Source organism: Monodelphis domestica, chromosome 4, assembly GCF_027887165.1.
Source record: "Monodelphis domestica isolate mMonDom1 chromosome 4, mMonDom1.pri, whole genome shotgun sequence".
NCBI classification, from domain to species: Eukaryota; Metazoa; Chordata; class Mammalia; order Didelphimorphia; family Didelphidae; genus Monodelphis; species Monodelphis domestica.
In genome coordinates this window covers 180,874,619-180,889,413 of record NC_077230.1, presented here as the reverse complement: position 1 = coordinate 180,889,413, position 14,795 = coordinate 180,874,619, and the positions used below count along the sequence as shown (strand labels likewise).

Sequence of the window (14,795 nt, the reverse complement as noted above, 5' to 3'; positions counted from 1 at the left end):
ACCTATAGGACTGGGAGTGGCATAGGAGCTTTGATCTGCCTAATTTGGCCTGGACTGATTAGCCCCTCCTTGGGAAGCCTGGTAGCCCCTTCCTTCCAGGAGCTCACCAAATTGATGCTGAACTGAGTGTGTAGATATCCAACAACCCTAGTATATTGCAAATTATCAGCAGCTAAGTGGCAAAGTGGATAGAGTGCCAGGCCTGGAGTCAAGAAGACTCTCCTCTTCCTGAGTTCAAATCTGACCTCAGACATTTGCTAATTGTGTGATCCTAGGTAACCCCGTATGGCTCAGTTTCCTCATATGTAAAATGAAATAAAGACTGAAAAGGCAAATCACTCTAAGATCTTTGCCCTAAAACTCTAAATAGGGTTATGAAAAGTCAGAAGTGACTGAACAACAACAAAAATAATAGTGCCACAGTTCTTGGTTTAAAAGAAAACATTTAGATCATCATCAACAATGTAGTCCAATGCAGTTATCAAAAGTTACATTTCAGTTTTGGCCCAGTTATAGACTACTTGAGTGAACCAAAACTTGAACAAATCAATGAACTTTTCTAGGCTCCAGTTTACTCATTTATAAAGTGAGAAGATTGGAACAGATGGCTTCCAAGGTTCCTCCCTGCTCTAAATCTATAATCCTTTGTTTCCAAATATTTTGAGGCTTGGTGTTGGGTAGAATAAACATCTGGATGTTTAATTGATTTTCTTGGGTTTTTATCTGGATGTTATGGTACCCTGTAGGCCTTGCCTAAAATGATATCAGCCCTCCCAGTTTTATTCAAATTCCAGAATTACTTTAAAATTTGAACGTTCACAGCTAAACACACTGTGAAAAGATGTAATATGTTTGCTCTCTGGAGAGCTGTCACTTCTAGGCAATACCTCAGGTAAGAGGCAGATGGCAGCTTTTTAGGCCACCCCTGTGAGAAACTGTTTCTACGCCAGAGGCAACTTTTGTGATCAATCCCACTGTGAAAGTTTGGGAGTTATGATTAGGGATTCAAGAAGAATTTAAAAGAGAAAGAAATCTGCAAGCAATTTCCCAAGCTTCCCACACATGACCATGAAGCCACTTATCTCTCGTCAAATTCAGACCCAATAACAGTCAAACACCTTTTACCTTTCCAGCATAGTGCTGAATGCCAAAGCAGAGCTCCACTCGTTTTGGCCTCCAGAAATATTTACATCGAAGATTATCTTCAAATTTATCTGTTTAAAGACACAAGTGAATCACAGCATGAAAAGCCCTTAAAAGTGTCGGGATTAGGCTTCTCACTCTAACCCAGTTAGAGGTGCCTGCCAAGAGCAAGTGCAGATCCAAATGAAGAAAATTAGGGCTCAGTCTGAGAGTCACTGCACTGAGAAGAGGAAGATCAGGCTAGGAGAGGGGTGTTTCTGTTGGGCATTTTCTTTATTGCTTTATCCCCTTTTGGCATCTGATTAGGCAGTATCTGCCAGAGCTCAGTCTCCCCAGTACACTTGTCTTCCTGTTCTCCCTAATAGCTCCCCACAGAAGTCTTTGTGACACCAGAAACACGACCAGTTTAATTCAGGACTGAATTTGTCCCAAAGGGATGGAGGTAATCTGGGTTTTAATTCATCTTGGCAACATACAAAATTTAGAGGTAGAGTCACAGCTCAGGGCAATTAATAGAGGTGCCAACAGACTGAACTTTCAAAAAATGTGGAAAGCAATCTACTATGTGAATAACCTCCCCCAATAAGGGAAAGCATTCATTCACCGAGACTCATCAAGTCTTTACTAAGTCCCTTCTAGAAAAAAAGAGACACCTGCACAAAAAAAAACCAAAACATAACAACTTCACTTCCATCCTGTAGACATTTATTCAGCAATCATTATTTACAAGGCAGTGTATAAGGTGCCAGAGATACAGAAACAGAACTATACTTGTCCTCAAGAAGTTTATAGCATACTCGGGGCTAATACACATAGTAGCTAAGTAACTACAAAATATATACAATATAATACCAAGTAACTTAGAGACAGAGAAGGAGAGAGGTATTTGTTGCTTATGTAATATTAATACCTTATTCCCATCCTTAAGGATCTTATAATTTAGGTGGAAAAAAAAAGGAGGGCAGCTAGGTAGTACAGAAGATAGAATGTGGGTCTAGAGTCAGGAAAACCTGAGTTCTAATTTCAAACACTTACTTGCTATGTGACCCTGGGCAAGTCACATAACCTTTTTTTGCCTCAGTTTCCTCATCTGTAAATGACATGGAGAAGGAAATGAAAAACCACTCCAGTATTTTTGTCAAGAAAACCCCATATAGGGTCATGGAAAAAGCCACAATAGAGGCAAGGAAATTCCTTTTACCCATGCAGATCTACACCTTCTTTGCTATGCATAGCCCTGAGAAGGTGAGACTTGCACAAGGTCTCACAATCAGTAGGTATCAGAAGTGAGACTTTGAACCAAGGTTATCTTGACTTCAAGGCTGGCTCTCTTTTACTAGACTGCACTGCCTCTCAGACAGACCTAAAGGAAGACACAAGAAAATCTGCTGACTTGTCATGGGAAAGGAAATAGGAGTCAAAGATTAATCCAACTTTCAGATGTTGGTGACTGAGATTCTAATAATTGCATCGTCAGAAACAGAAAAGTCAGAAGGATTTGGGGTAGATGAGTGAGTAGAAAAGTTGAATTCAATTTCAGACAGAGTGAGTTTGGGGAGATGGTAGGGCAGAAATATTATCTGTTATTTGCTGAATGTTCTAATTAATTTTTAAAAGTGAGCTACATTTTATACACACACTGCCGGTTGAAAAGAAAATACAGGATATGTAAAGCTTTGTGTGAGATCCCCTCGCCTTGAGGATGTGAACAGATGCCACATTCTAGGCTGAATGTGTATTCCTTTCCTGAAAAGTACATACCAACTAAAGTCAGGTCTGTTGCCTGGGGAAATCTGCTTTCTTCATCAAGGAGAGAAAGTAGTCCCATTGGTTTCTGGAGAAACATATCCAGGAGGGGGCGATTATCTTCATATTCTACCACACTGGCATCAATTCCTTCATTATGATATTCCATCTGTTGGAAAATTTACTATGAAAACCCACAATCCACTCCTCACTCCCTCACCCCACTCCCATCAAGACTTGACTGGCCAATTTATAAACAACACATTGCTTTGCTATTAAGTTTCCAAAAGGGCCTTTCCACTTCCAACAGCCAAGATGGTGGAGTAAGTTCCAAACCCATGCACAAACAATCACACACACACAAACACACAAGCCTCAAAACAAATTCTAGAGAGGATATCTGGTTGGCTCAGTGGATTGAGAGTTATGCCCAGGGATGGGATGTCCAGGATTCAAATGTGACCTCAGATACTTACTAGCTGTGTGACCCCAGGCAAGTCACTTGACCTCAATTGTCTAGCCCTTACCATTCTTCTGCATTGGACTCAATACACAGTATTGATTTCTAAGATGGAAGGTAAGGGTTAAAAAAAAATTCTAGAGTGGCAACAACAACAACAACAACAACAACAACAACAACAACAACAACAAAACAGAGAGATGCGGGTTTCAGCCAAAGAACACAGAAGGACAGCAGGAAGGTCTCATCTCACTGGTTTAAGAGGGGAGAGCAGTAGACCAGTAGCATGAGGAGCAACCCAGCATCCCTTTAGGAGCAACTCCATGCAAGTACACCTGAGAGAACCCTCAGTGGAAGAAGAAACCCAACATTCTTGAAGCCAGAAGGAGCTGGCAGCTGAGGAGTAGAATACAGGTTAATAAGTGCATAGGTCCCCAGGTGAACCCAAGGACATTACTCCCTCCACTCTAGAAGTAGAGCTGAGCTTCAACATATAGGCAAGTCATGGAATACCTCCAGCCCCACAAATGAGCAAAAGACAAAAAGCCTGGTGCTGGAAAACTATTTTAGTAACAGGGAAGACAAAAATACAAGCTCAAAAGAGGATATCACCACCAAAACAGAAATGTGTGAAGCCTCAAACGCAAATGCAAAAGGATGCCAGGACCAAAAATAACTCCTGGAAATGGTCGAGAAGAGGATCACAAAATAAATAAGAGAGGCAGAAAAAAATTCTTAAGAGGATTTTAGAGACCTAAAAAAATGAAGCAAGAAAATGGTTCTCTAAAATTGGAATTGAACAAATAGAAGATAAAGATTCCAGAAGGCAGCAGGAAACAACAAAACAAATTTAAAAGAATGAAAAAAGAGAAGAAAATATGAACTATCTCACTGGAAAATAATTGATCTACAAAATAGCTCCAGGAGAGATAACCCAAGAATCATTAGATTGTCTGAAAGCCATGATTAAAAAAAAAAACTGTACATAATACAAGAAATTCTCAGAGAGAACTGCCTTGATGGTCTTGAATAAGAAGGGAAAATAGAAACTGAGATAATCCACTGATGACCTCTTGAAAGAGACCCCAAATTTTAAAATCCCAAGACTATTATAAATTCTAGATCTCTCAGGCCAAAGTGAAAATACTGCTCTCAGTCAGATAAAAAAGAAAAACAAAACTTAAATGACATAGAGCCTCAGTCAAGATTACATAGGACCGACAAGCTTCTACATTAAAGGACTGAAAGGCTTAGAATATGAAGTTTCTAAAAGGAAAAATGAAATAGTGAATAGTGGACCGGCCTCAGCATTAGTTAGATTGGAATTCAAGTCCTATATCTTACACACTGACTGGGTGACTAGGTGCGCAAAACAACTCTTTCAGAGAAGGTGCTAACCTACATAGGGAGGGGAAGTTCCCTTATCCAGGAGTACCTTAAATCAATGAAATCACAGGTTTGGTCCCTGCCACTAACTCTGTGAAATGTCTAGTAAATGACAGCATCAAACTTTATGTGATAAATTGCTGCTAGTATTTGTATGTTCTCTTGTGTGCAGAAATGTTTCTACTTTGGCTCTATCTGTTAATGACTTGCAGCAAACAGTTGATTCTGGATAAGAAGAGGACACTTGTCTATTTCTCTCAAGAGAGAGAGGGTGACACTGCATTTTTAGAATGAAAACAAGAGGACAGTTAGAAGAGAAGGAGGTTGAAAAGAAAAGAAAACCTTTTTATTAAGCATCTGATTTAGAGCAGGAGGCAAGATTTCTCTTGCCATGGAGAACATAAATCTAGCCTGAAAGTCTCAGAGAGAGAATTAGATTTCTCATAGAAGCAGACAAAAATATTTTTTAACTGGGAGTTGGCAACAGAGACTAGGAAAGGAGTGAGAACTGGGTAGATGTATCCAGAACAAATGAAGAAAACTATCAGAATTTTTTTCCAAAGATGGACCAAAGGGGATTTAGTATTTACTTTAGGTCTTGAGGATGACCTAACTAATAACCAGGTTGTTTATTGCATCATCATTTCTTCTAGTAAAGTGGTTATTACTAAACTTTAGAAGATTGGCTAGAACATTTTTTGCTGTCAAGCAGACTTGCTATGTGAAGGGCACCTCATAGGAAGGTCTTGGCAAATTTTTTAGGCTAGAGATCAGAGCAGCCCCAAATTATAGTGAAAGCAAGAAACTAATAGCCACCCAAAAAGGAAGTACAATGTTCAATTGCTATGCCCAGTACCTTTTGTTTTATTTCCTTATAGGATTCAATTCCTATCTCTGGAACAGTAAGGGCAAAAAGTGGGTAATGTCTGTGGCATGGGTGGTTGTTGATGCTAACACAAATAGTGGCATGAGGACACTGATGGGGTGTTGAGAGCAACAAGGAGCTAATTAGGCCCTTCCTTGAACACTCATCAATGCCATTTTAGATAGCATCTTATATATTTTCTAATTAAGTGAAAAAAGGCTAATATCTTTGGAATTAATCCACAGGTATAGGCATTTTGTTTTGAAAGGTTAATTTAAATAACTGGCTTGTCACAAGTTCTATACAAGTTGAGAACTGTACCTTTCTAAAGAGTTCTATTCTTCTCTAGCTGGGATAAATTTAGACCATTTACATGCTCCTAACTCGATTTTTTCTATTAAAAACAGAATCTCCTCAATAAACAGCCCATTTTCTCCAGTCTTCCCTCTTCAGTCTACCTACCAGAGTATTTGCTTTGAGACACGGGCAGTTTGGAAGGTGTTTATCATCTCCCACCTTTGTCCCACCTGTCATCATATTTAATTGTTTTCAGATTCAATTTTACCTGCTCAAGTACAAAAATGTGTTGGTTGAAATAGTACTGGATTTGTTCATTGGCAATGTTTATACAGAGCTGCTCAAAGGAGTTTCTCCGGAAGTTCTCAAATCCAAAGATATCCAGAATGCCAACATTCATCCCACGTTCTGCACGGCTGTAGAGAAACAACATATAGATCAATCGATTTATCTATTCTCTAGTTGCTCCTATTCTTTCTTTCTTTTCTTTTGGTCTACACTTATGACTTCAGCAGATGCCTACAGCAAACAGGTATTCACCTATAATTTATAGTCTTTGGAGTTGCCTGAAATAATGAGAAGTTAGGTGATTCTCCCAGAGTCACACAGCCAAGAGATGTCAGAAACAAAACTTGAAACAAGTCCTTCTCAAATCCTGGCGTCAGTTCTGATATCGCTGCATTATACTGCCTCTCAGGTCTCTAGGCAGCACCATAGTACACAGAGTACTGGGCCTGGAGTCAAGATTCATCTTCCTGAATTCAAATCTGGCCTCACTAGCTGTGTGACCTTGGGCAAGTCACTTAACCCTGTTTTCTTACATGTAAAATGAATTGAAAAAGGAAATGGCAAGCCTCTCTAGGATCTTTGCCAAGAAAACCCCAAATGGGGTCATGAAGTCAGACATGATTGAAAATGACTGAACAACACTATCTCTCATTCATTCATCTGGCCTTGATATTCTTGTCTTCTTCCACCACCCAATTGACTGCCCCCAAAACTGGGGGAAGAATAAGTAATTTAGTTCCCTTGGGAATAGACGTGTTATGGAATGAGACCTCATCAGTTTCTTGTAAATTAGTATACAGTCAAGTGTGGTTTACTAAAGAAAAATCAAGAACAAATTATTTCTGTTTTATAATTCAAAATATGTGTCTGTTCCTTTCCCTGAAAAAAATCAGTAATGCTATTTTTCTGAGCAAACCTTTAAAGTGTCTTTGTATCTCTTTTCCTCCCTCCCTCCTCTTCTTCCCTTCCTTCCCCTTCTCCTTCCTCCCTTCTTCTCCTTCTCCCTCTCCTTGTCCATCCTCTTTCTCTCCATTGCTCTTCCCACTCTTCCCTCTTCCTGTCCCCCTTCCCTCTCTATTTCTCCCCTCCTTTCCCCTTCCTTTTCCTACAACACTCTCTCCTCTTCCCTCTCCCTTTCCCTCTCTCCCCCACCCTCTCTGTCTCTGTCTCTCTTTCACACACACACACACACACACACACAGACTTGCCATATATTTTTATCTGGCTGAAGTAGCGTGTTGATACGATTTACAATCCAGCTGAAAAGCCTCCCATACAGGGCTTTTGACATGGCATCTCGGACGTCAGCAGCTTTGTCCACAGTGTTGGTGCGAATGATAGTTTCCCCTCTGGTGACCACACAATGTGAAGTGAGAGCCTCCTGGAGTTCCTCTGAGCTGATGCCCAGCAGGGTGGCTGCTGGAACACAACAGAACCCAGATGTGAGCCTGAACCCAGGGTCCTCAGAAACTGTCACCAGCTAGGGCAGCTGCAGCTGTAGTAGTAGCAGTAGTAGAACCAGTAGCATCATTCTAACGTACTAAGAAAACACAAGGCCTGAGCATCAGAAAGTTACCATTTTCCAGGGCTTCTGAATTGGGCACTTCACTCTTATCTATCTGATGTTCTGAAGAAATGGATGCAAACTCAATGTTTCCAGTGTTCAAAATTGCAGCTAAGATTCTGTACACTGACTGTACCTCCTGTAAAGGACACCAAGAAGTTTTTGTGAGTCACTACAAACCAGACTGAAGGAACACTATGGTCTTCCTTAGGACAGAAGATGCTATCCATCTCCAGAGAAAGAACTGATCAAAGCATACTATTTCTTACTTTATTTTATTAGGTTTTATTTTGGGCTTTTGGTTTAAGTGAGTTTTCTCTCACAACATGACCAGTATGGAAATATGTTTTGCATGCTCATACGTGTATAACCCAGATCCATCTCAGTGAGGGGGAAAGAAGGGGGGCAGGGAGATAATTTAGATCTTATAATTTGGAAAACATGTTTAAAATTATTACATGTAAGGAGGAAAATGAAATAGCAAAAAAATTTTAAAGAAAGACTTCAAAAAACTATAGTCCTCATAGTCAGATCTTTTGCATTTTTAAGCCAAGAGAAAAGTGTAACCTATTTTGCATGTGATTTTTATGCAAAGCTAGGTGTCCTATCTACCTCATACCCTCCAGGATCACCGCCTTATTGTGGCAGAGGAGCTGTCCTAGCTCAATGAAACTAGGAGCTATGCTGTGCAGGATTCCCAAAGTCAAACAGGTCATAGTGGAGAGTTCTGACAAAAGGGGATCCACTAAAGAAAGAAGCAGCAAACAACTTGAGTATCTTTGTCAAGAAAACTCCATGGACAGTAGTGGTCCACAGGATCATAAAGTGTCAGACAGGACTGAACAGCTGAACAACTACAGGGATCCTGAGTCGTGCACCCAATGATGCCATGAGGTTAAAACAAGGGTGAACTATAAGGTCATGGATTTACAATGGGAAAGGGTCTCAAAAGCTTTTAATCTACACAACACCCCATGCCATGTTTTATAGATAAAACCTAAGAAAGCTAAAAGCCTAGTCTAAAATTTCAGTTCTCTCCAGGCTGCCCTGCTGACTTCATTCTATAGGACTTAGTCTACTTTGCTATAGAAATATCTTTAACCTAGAAGTTCATTTTGCCCCTGGACTACTTCTCACAATGGAAATATTCTTGCTTCTGAGGTCTCACATTCTGATTATCTGGCTCCTTTCAGACCTTCTATTTAAATGAGGAAGCTTAGGTCAAAGATGTCTTCATTCTTCTTCAGGTCACACTGCTCACTCAACTCCATGGGACATTCTCAACATTCCCCCCCTTCTTTGCTAGGTACATTCCACCTCCCCTCTTCAGTTCCCTTTTAATGTTGTCCTCCCTGTTGGAATGTAAGCTCCTTGAAGGCAAGGACTATCTTTCTCTCTGCTTTTATTTGTATTCTCAATGCATAGCCTGCATAGTCCAGCACAGGGGAAGGCTTAATAAATGCTTGTTGACTGACTGAAAGTTATAGATGTTAAGCAATCTGAGATAAAATTTGAGTTCAGGTCCTCAGACTAACGTATTTGCTCTTTCCCATAGACTGTGCTTGCCTCCGCCATGGATGAGATCAGGGAATGGTATGAAGAGATAAAGGAAAAAGGATGTCCCATTTTCATGATAATATATATACAAGCAAATAATATAGATGGAAGAAAATGCATTTTATTGTATCATTGTATTCATACTTTCCTAGATGGAACAGACCTTCAAGATCACCAAGTCAAAGGACTTTACCCTCTTTTGTTAACATCTTAGAGACAGCTTGGTATTACAGTGGATAGAGTTCTCCAGACCTAGAGGCAGAGAGATCTAAGTCCAAATCTAGTTTTAGATACTTACTAGTAGTGTGACTTTAGGAAATTCATTTATCCTTGACTGCTTCAGTTTTCTCATCTGGAAAATGGGGATGATAATATTGCCTACCTCCCGGGGTTATTGTAAGGATCACATGAAATAATATTTGTAAAGCACTTAGTACAGTGTTTGGCATACAATTGATATTTAATAAATGCTTATTTCCTTTCCCTTCTTCTTTGTGCCTTGATACCTCTAGCAACTTGTTGACCCCTACAGATCCCTTTGTAGAATAATGTTTTTAAATGCATATTTATGAATGCACATGATTATATATATTACATGGATTACATAATTAACTACTTATGACACACGATCACAAACAAAACCATTATTTCCAACTACATTATTGTTGAAATATTAGTGAGTTATATTATCTTAATATTATATAGCTTATTATTACATATCATATCATATTATATTATTATAATCAAAGAACAAATTCATGGACCCCCAGTTAAGAACCCCCCACCTGAGCCAATTTCCCCATTTTACAGGTGAGGAAACTAAAGCCTTGGGAAGCAAGTACGTTTCAGAATAAGGATTTGAAAACAGATTCTCTGACTCTCCTATATTGTGTCCTTTCCCCCTAGGTTTCTGTAACCAACAACTTTAGAGCCAAGAAACATTTTCAGAATGAAAGCACTCAGGCCCAGATTTATATTAGTGCTCAAAGAAACATCTCCTAAATGATGCCCCCATGACTCTCTCTTCAGAGAAGCACCATGAGCCAGCTCACCTGCAACACTGCCATCTGCTGGCTGCTTGGCAGTATAGCAAAGATAAATGCCGAGTTTCTTTTTTAAAGGGTCTCATTGTAGGAAAATATCAGATTTAAATGAAAGTCAAAATGGCTCGTTCTGAATTACCCAAATTACTCTCTTGGCCATATGATGTAAGTAGTTTTTTAAGATAGATAGATAAACTGTGGTGGTGATTATTGTTCTGGTGTGTGTTTGTGTTTTAGGGAGGGGACTTTCCTGAGTTAGGCCACTATGGAGATACACTGATTCATTGGAAGTCCCTCTGTCAAAGCTTTCTCCTGATGAATTAAGCTATAGTTTCATAGCATCTTATTACTCAGTTCAGGTGCACTCATTTGACCATATTAAATCACATTCCCAGGTTGCCTGGTGCATTCCCTTCAGATCAAGTGAGCCCAGATCAATGCATCAGAAAACAGCTCTGAAGTGCCTACTAGGTGCCAGGAAAACAAAGGGGGAAATGAGATATCCGTGCCTGTAAGAAACTTCTATTTTATGGGCATATAAGTATTCATTAAGTATATTTATCTACCTACATACCTGTCTGTCTGTCCATCCATCCATCTATATCTATCTACTTTTCCATCTGTCTCTTTCTGTTTATCTTGCTGTCTATCTATTCATCTTTCTGTTTGTCTGACTTTCTATTTATCTGTGTCTATCTATCTATATCTTCTTATCCATCTGTCTCTTTGTCTCTTTCTGTCTGTCCTTCTATCTTTCTGTTTGTCAAACTCTGTCTTTATGTGTGTCTGTTTGTCTATCTATCTATCTATCTATCTATCTATCTATCTATCTATCTATCTATCTATCTATCTTTCTGTTTGTCTAACTCTCTGTCTATTTATCTGTGTGTCTGCTTATCTATCTATCTATCTGTGTCTACCTATATTTCTATCTAACTATCCATCCATCCATCCATTCATTCCTCTATCATCCAACTCTCAGAGCCCATTGGTAGGCTGGAATATTCATCTCTACCACTGAGGAAGGAGTCCCAATGCCAATGGGCTTTGGGATTAGGGTTACATATAAAATTTACACAAAATAAATTCAAGATAATATGTGGGAGTAGGTCCAACCTGGGAGGCTAAGGGTCAGGAAAAGATGAGGAAAGACCTTTAGACAATAAAAGCTCTAGAGCGAGGCAGAGATACTAAGAGAAAGAAGTAAGGAATGAATACATTCCAGGAACTCAGGAGAGTCTGCAAAAAAAGTCATAGAGAAGAAATGTGAGTTGGAGAAACAAGAAAGCCAAAACAAAAAAAATAGCAATATAGATTGAGCCTAGAAAGGTAGATCTGAAAACAAGATGTGAAGAGTCTTAAATGCCAAATAGACAAGTTTGTATTTTATCCCAGAAGCTGAGCTTTTCTGAGTAGGGGAGTATCATGGTGAGACCTATGCTTTAGGAATTTCACTATGGCATAATGGAGAATCAAGAAGCATTCATGAAACACCTACTATGTTCAAATACTTACTTTGTTCTAAATCTGTGATCCTGAGCATTTTACCCCATTTGCTTCACTTTCCTTATCTGTAAAATGATCCAGAGAAGGAAATGGCAAACCATTCCATTATCTTTGCCAAGAAAATTCCAGACAGGGTCACAGAATCAGACACAACTGAAAAACAGCATGTGCAAAGAAAGCACAGTGTTCAAAGAAAAGAAACAAAGACAAAAAAATAGTCCCTGTCCTCATCACACTAAACTTTGGAGGACTAGAATGGGTATAAAAATCAGTATAACACAAAATAATTTATGGAGGAAGAAAACACTAAAGATGAGGGAAAAGGGATCAAGAAAGCATCACAGAAGAGGGAGGACCTGAATTGAGCCTTGCAGGGAAGGTAAGTATCTGATGCGTATTGATGAAGAGGGAGCACATTTCAGGTATGAGGGACAGTTTGTTCAAATACATATTAAGAAGAAAATGGAGTATCCAGTTTCAGAAACAAGTCCAGTTTGGTTAAAACCTAGAATTTGTACAGAGACATAGTATGAAACAGGGTGGAAAAAGGAGATGGAGCCAGATTATACAGGGCTTTAAATGCTAAGTTAAGGAATCTTCATTATATGCTAGAGACAATCAGGAGCCATTGAAGATATTTGAGAAAAGAAGTGACACAGTCAGACTTGTGCTTAGGAAAATAATTTTGGCAGGTATATGGAAAGTGGATTAGAAAGAGCAGAGACTTGAAATGAGGAGATCAATAAACACTATTAGAGTAGTTTTAAACAATACCAGTAAGTGCCACTGGTATAATAAGATCATTATAATAGTTTATATTGGAGGGGATGAGGGCTTGAATTAGGATGGTAGCATTATTACAAGTGGAAAAAAGTATAGGATAAGAGATTTCAGTGAAGTTGGCATGGATTCTTCATGACCTCTCATTTGGGGTCTTCTTGACAGTCATACTGGAGTAGTTTGCCATTTCCTTCTCCAACTCATTTTACAGATAAGGAAACTGAGGCAAATAGGATTAAATGAATTTTATTTTATTAATTATTTGGATTAATTAATTAAATTGATTTGATTTCATGAAGATGCATCTTCCCAGTTCCAAGTCTACTCCTCTATCTTCTATGTCACCCAGATGCCCTATATATATGTGTATATCTGTGTGTATTCTACCCCACCTTCATTTTTCTTCAAAAAACCCAAGCTATTTATTAGATAGCTAAAGTTGGAAATTTTATAAGCATCTCAAACTCAACATATTCAAGATAATACTGATTATCCTTCCTCTAAAACCTGTACCTCCTCCAAATTCTTCTGTTTCTGTTGCGAGCATTACCACTCTTCCATCATCCACATTCCAGGTTTGTAATTCAGACTTGTTCTCGGTCTTGATTTGCCATCATTTTCTATTTCTATGTATCAACTCTTGTTGATTCTGTCTCCATAACATCTCTCATTCACATCCCTTTCCCTTCTGAAATGATCTCCTCATTGGTCTCTCCTCTCTCCAATTCAATTATACAATTGTTAAATTAATATTACTGGAAAAAAAATCTGACCATGTCAGTCAGTCAATAAACCTATACTATGTTCCAGACACTATGGTAAGCACTAAGGATAGGAGAAAATGTAAAAAGACAGTCCCTATTATTAAAGATCTCCTGGTTCAATGGGGGAGACTATACATAAACATGTTGCAAATTTTATATGAAAGGAAGGAAATAAGTACTTACACTGGGCTAAGCATTGTGCCTAGTGCTATACAAATATTATATAATTCAATTCTTACAACCTGTGGGAGGTATTTACTATAATGAGGCAGACAGCAAATAGGCAACCTACCAGGGCTCACACAACTAGTAAGAGTCTGAGTATAGATTTGAGTTTAGGTCTTCCTGACTCTATGACCCAAGCTCTGTTCACTATGTCACTTAGCTATCCAATTAGAGTATAAATTCAAAATAATAAATAGAGAAAACGTGCTAAATTAAGGGGGATCAGAGGAAAAGGGTAGAAGGTGGGATTTTAGCTGGGACTTGAAGAAGTCAGGAAATCTTAAAGAGATGGAATGTCTTGTTCAAGGAATAGCAAGGAGGTCACTGTCACTGGATCCCAATGTACATAGCGGGCTGAGATCTAATACTAACTATCTGCCAGGTATTGCGCTAGCTAGGTATTGGAGTTACAAAGACAAAAATGAAATAGAAACATATTCTATTGAGGTAGACAATAGATATGGTTGTGTATATGCACGTATGTATACATATGCAAAAACATATATGCATACATACAGGCAGAGCAAATACAAAATTATCCCTAAACACCTGTGCCCTGGGTCTGCATCTATTCATCTTATAACTTTTTAGGGATGTATAATATGCAACAATATCTTCTTAAAAAATAAAAACCTTATTTTCTGTCTTGGAACTGATACAAGTATCAATTCCAAGTTAGAAGAGCATTAATAGAAGAACCTAGGCAATTGAGGTTAAGTGACTTGCCCAGGGTCACACAACTAGGAAGTATCTGGGGTCATATTTGAACCCAGATCCTACCCATTCCAGGCCTGTCAGTCTATTCACTGGGCCACCTAGCTGCCTCTATAGTAATATCTTAAAGATAATTACCATCTTTTCCTGGGAAGTATCTAGTGGATTACATGAAAGCATTTTAAGCACATGGGCCACCTGCTAAAAAGTTATCACTTAGTATAAAACACAAATATACACACATATATGTAATTTATATTATGATTATTTCTATCTTACCAAGCCATATTGTTGAAGAGAGGGGTGCCATACTGTTAAGACTCTTAGGATGCTTAACTTGAAAAGCAGACATCTGTACAAGGAAGGCAAAAGGGACTTGCATCTGGATGCCTGTAGTTTACCAATCACTCGCTAGGCTGTGAAAGAATTTCAAGACAATTTCTTGATGCTAACGATT

General features: G+C 38.8%; 1 protein-coding gene across 1 annotated transcript in view; it reads right to left on the bottom strand.

The window, feature by feature from the left end:
* The window catches only part of MYO3B (myosin IIIB), a 700,839-nt gene that overhangs the window by 383,923 nt on the left and 302,121 nt on the right, over positions 1 to 14,795 (bottom strand). The window contains exons 17-21 of the mRNA XM_056793985.1: positions 7,762 to 7,888; positions 7,394 to 7,604; positions 6,166 to 6,313; positions 2,905 to 3,058; positions 1,126 to 1,214 (exon numbers count right to left, since the gene is read on the bottom strand). Coding sequence (XP_056649963.1) covers positions 1,126 to 1,214; positions 2,905 to 3,058; positions 6,166 to 6,313; positions 7,394 to 7,604; positions 7,762 to 7,888 — 729 coding nt within the window. The remainder of the gene's footprint in view (positions 1 to 1,125; positions 1,215 to 2,904; positions 3,059 to 6,165; positions 6,314 to 7,393; positions 7,605 to 7,761; positions 7,889 to 14,795) is intronic.